Source organism: Ranitomeya imitator, chromosome 6, assembly GCF_032444005.1.
Source record: "Ranitomeya imitator isolate aRanImi1 chromosome 6, aRanImi1.pri, whole genome shotgun sequence".
Taxonomy (NCBI): Eukaryota; Metazoa; Chordata; class Amphibia; order Anura; family Dendrobatidae; genus Ranitomeya; species Ranitomeya imitator.
In genome coordinates this window covers 207574257-207584442 of record NC_091287.1, presented here as the reverse complement: position 1 = coordinate 207584442, position 10186 = coordinate 207574257, and the positions used below count along the sequence as shown (strand labels likewise).

Genomic DNA, 10186 nt, shown 5'->3' with positions numbered 1-10186 from the left:
GTGCCTTTCTGAGAAATACACGTAGAAAGAGTTTACAGATGCTGCTGCGTTCATGAGTTCTCATAATAACCAAGAATAAAATAAAATAACTTTGTAATAATAGATCTGTTTGGCTTGCTCATGCAGATCCAGGATAAAATGTTTGTTTGTATATAACAGGCACACATATTCTAGTTTGACCACCAGGTGCAATGAGAACCATAGGTTCCCTGCAAATTCATTTAATTGGTGTCAAAGGGGTGAGAATGGGCCCCATACCACTCTACCTTCTAAATGCAGCAATCGCCAATGACCACAGCTTTTAGAGGGCAGGCACGAAGAAGCCACCTCCCTGCAGGACTCAGAAGGACCACGCGGCCATCTTGGATCCAGGGGTCTGCTGGCAGGGAGAACCTCAGACAACGCAATCACATCACTTTGTACTGAGGGTCTGAGAGAAGCTTCTCTATGCCACCGGAATGCTGCGATCATGTTTGATTGCAGTGTTCCGGGGCTTTAAGTGCCGGCTGTCAGCTGTGAGAATCAGCTTACACCCGGCGGCCCCGATCGGCCGCACACCACCTGAATGTGCACCTCATTGAGTGCGACGTACTATCCCGTTCATGGTCATACGGGCCCAGCCCACATGGACGGGATAGTATGTCGGATGTCAGAAACGGGTTAACCCTTCAGATGCTTTGCTTCACAAGAACTAAAGCATTGTGTAAGGAGAAAATTAAAAATGTACTTTTTCCACAAAAAATGTACTTTGGAATCAATTTTTTTTAATTTTCACAAGGGTATCAGGAGAAAATGGACCACAAAATTTGTTGTGCAATTTCTCCTGAGTACACCAGTACCACGTATGTGCGGGAAAGCCACTGTTTGGGCGCATGGCAGGGCTCAGAAGGGAGGGAGCACCATTTGACTTATTGAACGCAAAATTGGCTGGAGCCAATGGTGGCACCTTATCGCGCTTGGAGACCCCCTGATGTACCTATACAGTGGAACCCCCCCCAATTCTAACTCCAACCCTAATCACAACACACCCCTTTACCTAATCCCAACCCTAACTTTAGCCCAACCCTAATGGAAATACATTTTTTTTTATTATTACTTTTACCTAACTAAGGGAGTGATAAAAAAGGGGTTTGATTTATTATTTTTTATATTTTAATCACTGTGATAGGGCCTATCACAGTGATCAAAATTAACCAATAGGAAAATTTCCTATTGTTGCCGGCAGATATGGGTGGGTGCTGGCGGCAGGGGGACTGGATGTACCGGGGGAATCGGGGGAACCCATTTCTCTCTCCTCTGATGTGCGATCACATCAGAGGAGATATTAAATGGGAAATCGGACCTTTTTTGCTGTCGTCGTTATTCCGTTAACCTCTTTCTGACATTAGACGTACTATCCCATCGAGGTGGGGTGGGCCCGTATGCCCACCGACGGGATAGTACGTCATAGCGATTGGCTGCGCTCATGGGCGAAGCACGGCCTATCGCGCCCGGGGGTTAGCTGACTATTGCAGCTGACATCCGGCACTATGTGCCAGGAGCGGTCACGGACCGTCCACGGCACATTAACCCCCGGCACACTGCGATCAAACATGAGGGCTTTTTTTTTTTTTTATTCAGCCACCTACTGCCTAATATTATTTCTATTACCAAGTACCCAACCTAATTATGCCTTTCGTCACTCTTGCTTATAGGACATTGCGCTAAATGAAATATTGCATAGCAGTAACTCTACCTACTTGGTGACTCTTCACTCAAAAGGGTTCGCGATTGTCTGATTATTGTTAGTTTTACTTGGGTTTTTTTTTCATGACTGCTGCCAGCAACCTGCTTTCCTGTCTATGATGCCTCTAGGTATTCATTGGATCATACTATATCAATGCATATTGCATTACTAATGAACCTTTGAATATGCCTCTTTGTAAATATTTGTATATATCTTGTACATATCTGGTCCTCATTGTATGCATATTTTTTTTATTTTCCAGCAACTATGTGATAAAGGCCGTTTTCCGGCCGAAATGTCTCTAGCTGTCGCTTTACTCATCACCGTTAATAAATATTCACCTGAAGCATACCTTTTCCCTTGTATGAATGCAGTGATTCTACATTGAACTTGAGTTTCACATGGAAGTTCTTTTTTTCTGGCAATTTTGAGAGTTTAATGGAACTAACAAATGTAATGCTCCAGATTCTCAACTAGCTCAAAGGAAGGTCAGGTTTATATCTTCTCTAATCAGCCAAACTGTTTTCAGCTGTGCTATCATACTTGCACAAGGGTTTTAAAGGGTATTCCAACCGTCCATTAGCCTTCTTACACAGTTCGCAAACACAAAGTACCATAAGAACACTGGAATGATGGTTGTTGGAAATGGGCCCCTATCCACCTATGAAGATATTGCATTACAAACCAGACGTTTGCAGCTAGAATAGTCATTTACCACATTAACAAGGTATAGAGTGTATTTCGGAATAATTTAATGTTAGCGTCATTGGAAAAAACTGTGCTTTTCTTTCAAAAATAAGGATATTTCTAAGTGACCCTAAACTTTTGAACGGTAGTCTATGTCTGTATGCACACTTATACAAGAAAAGCTGACAGTAACTGACCACTGGAACAAGATCCCAGAAAGAGATTTAAGCAATTAAAACACAGAATATACTGAATCTTTTCTCACAAAACTATCAGTCAACTCCTAGTCACCTGCTCTATAACATACTGCCTGCAGATTGGACTGCATTTTATGGCAACAGGTTATAAAAAGGACCGTTGGTTTACTAGATTTTAATTTTAAGGAGAAAACCTTATTTGCCGTGTAGTTATCACCTAATGTGGAGTTTTGCTTTTCTTTGTTTACTTGAAGCAATTTCTTCATCTTATATTCAATCTTATTGGTTTTCTGTCGAGTTTTACATAGAAAAATTTAGATTCTGGAAAATACCTATAGAAGTAATGTACGAAAACAACTTATGTTCTATTTGAAAGAATAAGATAACCTTCCCTGCTCGGTCACATTGTACAGTCTCAAATTGCTGAATCTCGTGTTCTTAATATAAAGACAGACTTCACAAGAAACAAACAAAATTTCAATTTAATGGGGAAGTGCAATTTAACAACTTGTAAATGTCATGATAACTTTGTAGTTATAAAAAGGACCGTTTGTTTACTAGATTTTAATTTTCATATTTTCAATTTAAAAGTCTGTACAGAAAGAAACCACCAAACAGACATATTTACAAACAGTGGGAGCAAATAAAAATAATCCAATATTGTTTGTGTATCCCAAATAAAAAATACAATTCTCAAAATATAGGCTTGATCAAACATTAAGGCTTCCACGGCATTTCTAATGTACTAAAGCTCATCACGATCCCTTTTCAGTATAGTGTACCTATATTCACTTGGTGCTAATTTTTGGAAAGAACTCTCAGGAGGATTACTTGCAAAATCTTGAGTTTGCTAGAAAAAAAACAAACAAAAGAAATACATTGAGAAATGAATTAACAGCTAAATTAGAATAGTTACATTGAATAACATGGGTCAGTGTGCTGTCTGACCCTAAATCAAATAGCACAAGTCTTTTTAAAGCTCATCTGCATAGGCTCTTGTTCACAGGTCAGTGCTTATTCATTGACCTCTCAGATTAAAATTCTTATTTCTTTAAAGAGCACCTGATAAAATGCTAGAAGTTATGCCAATCAAATTGCCACAAATTAGATGCACAAAGAGAACCTATGAGATTTGTACATGAAACCATAATTTTCCATTTGTGAGTTTTATATATGCAATTAAATTATTAATTGTAAATTCATTAGATAGGTTTTCAGAATTGTAAACATTCATGTTAAGCAATATTGTGGTTTTTCAAAGTATGAGAGTTTTCTTTAAACAAAAGATGTCACAGCAAAAATAAAGCATTTCACTCTTTCCACTCAATTTTGGCCTTCTTGACAGAGTCCCATATTTTCAGCTCTAACTTGTCACTTCATCTAAATAATTTTGAGACTTTTTTTTGTGATACATTTTATCTTAGGTCTGCATTTATAAAAATGGAAAATTTGACAAAAACTTTGATAAATTAGGAGTTGCATGAGCATTTAAACCCAATTGTTTTGGCCTTTTGGCAACATTTTCAAGAATTAATTTTGGGTAAGGAATTGCAAAAAAAAAAATCACACATACAAAAATAAAAAATAGCAAGCCTAACAATTTTTCAAAGTTTTGTTTTTTGATAATTGATTACGCCATTGCCGTAATCATGATGACTATTTTCCTATGCCGATGTCAAATTGATATTTTGTTTTACAACTTTTACACAAAAATTTACATTGAGAGAGCCTATTTTAATTTTTATGTTGACAGACCCACATTTAGTATTTTGTTTCTTGGAGACTTATCATTTGTACCATTTTTGGGTATATGCCCCTTGCATAGAAAATTTATATATATAAGTTTTTACAAATGTTGTTTATGTGTGTTGCAATATTGTGTGATACATAACTTAATCTTTGAATAGACCAAAGTTGCTGCTTATTTTGTGTGTGGGATAATTTGAAATAATTGCTACTATTTGGGGTACATACATTTTTTTAAAAATTTTTTAGACATGCCCACTGTGCAGTAAAAGTGACAGTACAATTTAATTCTTCGGGACAATATAATTAAGTAAATGATCCAAGTTTTCTATAGTTTTTCTAAGCCTTCTTTTTTACTTTTGTGGTAATTCTCTGTCACTCCAAAAACACTCTGATGGTGTTAGAGTGACAAAGCTGTGGTGAAATACCTGTTGGGTCTCTTGGTGGTTGAGCTAATCATATCTATGTATCTCTGTTATCCAAATATTGAATATAATCTATTTGTATTTACTATCTATCATTACTTCATTATTACTGATGTACTCTCTTTGGGGTTTTAGCGAATTACTTTGTAATACTGGAATAACCTGTTATATTCAGGCTCTCTGAAAAGACAGCAATAGTTTAGCCATGTGACTTGTGTTTACACCCCTTTTCTCATACCGATTTGTATCTGGAAAATCCTTAGATGCATAGATACACTATGTCAATGCACCCTTTTTGATTAGCTCAACTACCAATTTTCCTTGTTGTTTGTGCCTGCTCTGATTTTTGGCTTAAATGGTACTGTTTATTGTATTTTGTTCTTGGCACATTGTTTTTCTCTTTGGTTGCATATTTACAGAAACTTGATTCCAGCTTACCCAGTTACTCTTTGCTCATCCACCTGGGACTCAGACAACGGCCTCGCTTTGGCCTCACATCAAGGATAATAAAAAAAAAATTGGAGTCTGGCTCAACAGGACTGGATTTTCCTTTTCTATTTCAAAAGAAAATTTGGTGCAGACAAAAGAAAAATTTACATGGTCGACATGACCCAGTCAACACGTTTCGAATGCACTAGGCAGTCTTACTCAGGACTCATGAGCATTTAACTCAAGTGGTCGGCGCTCATAGCTAGTGAGTAATTCTACTACATACAGGTAATCTGATCATCGCCTCTATGTAGCAGTGCCAATCGGGTTGCGGCAGCTTCTAGTCTCCCATGGAGACTATTGAAGCATGCCAAAAGTAAAAAATTATATATATATATATCTCTTCCGTCTTTCTGTCACAAGATATTAATTGGTCGCGGCCTCTGTCTGTCATGGAATCCAAGTCTAATTGGTCTCGCCAGCTGCCTGTCACGACCAATTAGCGACGGCCACAGTCCGATTAGTCCCTCCCTACTCCCCTGCAGTCAGTGCCTGGCGCCCGCTCCATACTCCCCGCAGTCACCGCTCACACGGGGTTAATGCCAGCGGTAACAGACCGCGTTATGCCACGGGTAACGCACTCCGTTACCGTCGCTATTAACCCTGTGTGACCAAGTTTTTACTATTGATGCTGCCTATGCAGCGTCAATAGTAAAAGGATGTAATGTTAAAAATAATAATAATAAAAAAAAATAAATCATTATATACTCACCTTCTGCCGCCTTTCCAGCTCCTCGCGATGCTCCGGTAACCGCTCCATCCAAGCGGCAGCTTCCGGTGGCAAGGATGGTATGCGACAAGAACCTGCCATGACGTCTCGGTCATGTGACCGCGACCTCATCACAGGTCCTGCGCGAGAAGGACCTGCCATGACGTCACGGTGCTACCAACCCTGGGACTGGAAGCAGCCAAGTGCACCGCACACAGCCGACATGACTACAAGGGGCCTTCGGAGGGTGAGTATATGTTTATTTTTTATTTTTTAACCTGTGACATATGTGGCTGGGCAATAAACTACGTGACTGGCTAATATACTACGAGACTGGCCAATATACTACGTGGCTCTGTGCTGTATACTATGTCACTGTGCAATATACTACGTGGCTCTGTGCTGTATAATACGTCACTAGGCAATATACTACGTAACTGGGCAATATACTACGTGGCTGGGCAATATGCTTCGTCGCTGGGCAATATACTACGTGGCTGGGCAATATACTACGTGGCTGGGCAATATACTACGTGGCTGGGCAATATACTACGTGGCTGGGCAATATACTACGTGGCTCTGTGCTGTATAATACGTCGCTAGGCAATATACTACGTGGCTGGGCAATATGCTTCGTCGCTGGGCAATATACTACGTGGCTGGGCAATATACTACCTGGCTGGGCAATATACTACCTGGCTGGGCAATATACTACCTGGCTGGGCAATATACTACCTGGCTGGGCAATATACTACCTGGCTGGGCAATATACTACCTGGCTGGGCAATATACTACCTGGCTGGGCAATATACTACCTGGCTGGGCAATATACTACCTGGCTGGGCAATATACTACCTGGCTGGGCAATATACTATGTGGCTGGGCAATATGCTTCGTCGCTGGGCAATATACTACGTGGCTGGGCAATATACTACGTGGCTGGGCAATATACTACGTGGCTCTGTGCTGTATACTACGTCACTGTGCAATATACTATGTGGCTCTGTGCTGTATAATACGTCACTAGGCAATATACTACGTAACTGGGCAATATGCTTCGTCGCTGGGCAATATACTACGTGGCTGGGCAATATACTACGAGACTGGCCAATATACTACATGGCTCTGTGCTGTATACTACGTCACTGTGCAATATACTACGTGGCTCTGTGCTGTATAATACGTCACTAGGCAATATACTACGTAACTGGGCAATATACTACGTGGCTGGGCAATATGCTTCGTCGCTGGGCAATATACTACGTGGCTGGGCAATATACTACGTGGCTGGGCAATATACTACGTGGCTGGGCAATATACTACGTGGCTCTGTGCTGTATAATACGTCACTAGGCAATATACTACGTAACTGGGCAATATACTACGTGGCTGGGCAATATGCTTCGTGGCTGGGCAATATACTACCTGGCTGGGCAATATACTACCTGGCTGGGCAATATACTACCTGGCTGGGCAATATACTACCTGGCTGGGCAATATACTACCTGGCTGGGCAATATACTACCTGGCTGGGCAATATACTACCTGGCTGGGCAATATACTACCTGGCTGGGCAATATACTACCTGGCTGGGCAATATACTACCTGGCTGGGCAATATACTACCTGGCTGGGCAATATACTACGTAACTGGGCAATATGCTTCGTCGCTGGGCAATATACTACGTGGCTGGGCAATATACTACGTGGCTGGGCAATATACTACGTGGCTGGGCAATATACTACGTGGCTGGGCAATATACTACCTGGCTGGGCAATATACTACCTGGCTGGGCAATATACCACGTGGCTGGGCAATATACCACGTGGCTGGGCAATATACCACGTGGCTGGGCAATATACCACGTGGTTGGGCAATATACCACGTGGCTGGGCAATATACCACGTGGCTGGGCAATACACTACGTGGCTGGGCAATACACTACGTGGCTGGGCAATACACTACGTGGCTGGGCATTACACTACGTGACTGGGCAATATACTACGTGGCTGGGCAATATACCACGTGGTTGGGCAATATACCACGTGGCTGGGCAATACACTACGTGGCTGGGCAATACACTACGTGGCTGGGCAATACACTACGTGACTGGGCAATATACTACGTGGCTGGGCAATATACTACGTGGCTGGGCAATATACTACGTGGCTGGGCAATATACTACGTGGCTGGGCAATATACTACGTGACTGGTCAATATACTACGTGGGCTGTGCAATATACTATGTGGACATGCATATTCTAGAATACCCGATGCGTTAGAATCGGGCCACCATCTAGTGTATATATATATACACATATATTTGTCTAAGGGGTACTTCCGCCTGTTTGTCTGTAACTTCCGAAACGCAAATCCCGGGTCGCTGATTGGTCGCGGTCGGCCGCAACCAATCAGCGATATTGGGGCGGGAGTTAAAAATCGCTTCACTTTTTACGATTGATGCTGCCTATGCAGCATCAATAGTAAAAACAGGTAATATAATAACAAAAAAAACAACATTATATTCTCACCTTCCGGCGTCCATGGCACCCTTTCCCGCTCCTCGTGACGCTTCGGTCCCAAGAATGCATTGCGAAAATGACTCGAGATCACGTAGCGGTCTCGCGAGATGACGACACAGCGGTCTCGCGAGACTACTATATGATCACGAGTTATTGCCGAAAGGCATTACTGGGAATGGAGCTTCGCGAGGAGCAAGGATAAAGTCCTGGGCTGGATGCGGGGGCCGCCGGAAGGAGAGTATATAACTTTATTATTTTATTTATTTTTTTTAACAGGGATATGGTGCCCACATTGCTATATACCACATGGGCTTTCTTATATACTGCGTGGGCGGTGTTACATACTACGTGGGCTGTGTTACATACTACGCGGGCTGTGTTATATACTGCGTGGACTGTGCTATATACTACACATTCTAGAATACCCGATGTGTTAGAATCAGGCCACCATCTAGTATGAATGAATGAATGAATATATATAAAAATCTAAATAAATATATATATTACAGACCAAAAGTTTGGACACACCTTCTCATTTAAAGATTTTTCTGTATTTTCATGACTATGAAAATTGTAAATTCACAGTGAAGGCATAAAAACTATGAATTAACACATGTGGAATTATATACTGAACAAAAAGTGTGAAACAACTGAAAATATGTCTTATAGGTTCTTCAAAGTAGCCACCTTTTGCTTTGATGACTGCTTTGCACACTCTTGGCATTCTCTTGATGAGCTTCAAGAGGTAGTCACCGGAAATGGTCTTCCAACAATCTTGAAGGAGTTCCCAGAAATGCTTAGCACTTGTTGGCCCTTTTGCCTTCACTCTGCGGTCCAGCTCCCCCCAAATCATCTCGATTGGGTTCACGTCTCCTTCTAGGTCAAATAGCCCTTACACAGCCTGGAGGTGTGTTTGAGGTCATTGTCCTGTTGAAAAATAAGTGATGGTCCAACTAAACGCAAACCTGACGGAATAGCATGCTGCTGCAAGATGCTGTGGTATTCATGCTGGTTCAATATGCCTTGAATTTTGAATAAATCCCCAACAGTGTCACCAGCAAAGCACCCCCACACCTCCTCCTCCATGCTTCACGGTGGGAACCAGGCATGTAGAGTCCACCCGTTCACTTTTTCTGTGTCGCACAAAGACACGGTGGTTGGAACCAAAGATCCCAAATTTGGACTCATCAGACCAAAGCACAGATTTCCACTGGTCTAATGTCCATTCTTTGCGTTCTTTAGCCCAAACAAGTCTCTTCTGCTTGTTGCCTGTCCTTAGCAGTGATTTCTTAGCAGCTATTTTACCATGAAGGCCTGCTGCACAAAGTCTCCTCTTAAAGGGAACCTGTCACCCCCGTTTTTTCAGATTGAGCTATAAATACTGTTAAATAGGGCCTGCGCTGTGTGTTACTATAGTGTATGTAGTGTACCCCGATTCCCCACCTATGCTGAGAAATAACTTACCAAAGTCGCCGTTTTCGCCTGTCAATCAGGCTGGTCAGGTCGGGAGGGCGTGTTCACAGCGCTGGTTCTTCCTCAGCTTTACGTTGATGGCGTAGTGGTGAACAAGCAGCGCGCGATCTGCGCTGTCATCCCTTACGTCGGTGGGGGCGGCCATCTTCCTGGGGCCGCGCATGCACAGATCGAGTGCTCTGCTGCACGGGGCTTCAGGAAAATGGCCGCGG

The 10186-nt window shown here is 42.1% G+C and overlaps 1 protein-coding gene across 2 annotated transcripts in view; it reads right to left on the bottom strand.

Annotated features, from left to right (window-relative positions):
• Nucleotides 1-3065: 3065 nt before the first annotated feature.
• ERP44 (endoplasmic reticulum protein 44) overlaps nt 3066-10186 on the bottom strand; it is a 380772-nt gene continuing 373651 nt past the window's right edge. For both annotated transcript variants that reach the window (XM_069730447.1, XM_069730448.1), the window contains one exon: nt 3066-3460. In XM_069730447.1, the coding sequence (XP_069586548.1) occupies nt 3356-3460 (105 nt within the window). In that variant the 3' untranslated portion in view covers nt 3066-3355. The remainder of the gene's footprint in view (nt 3461-10186) is intronic.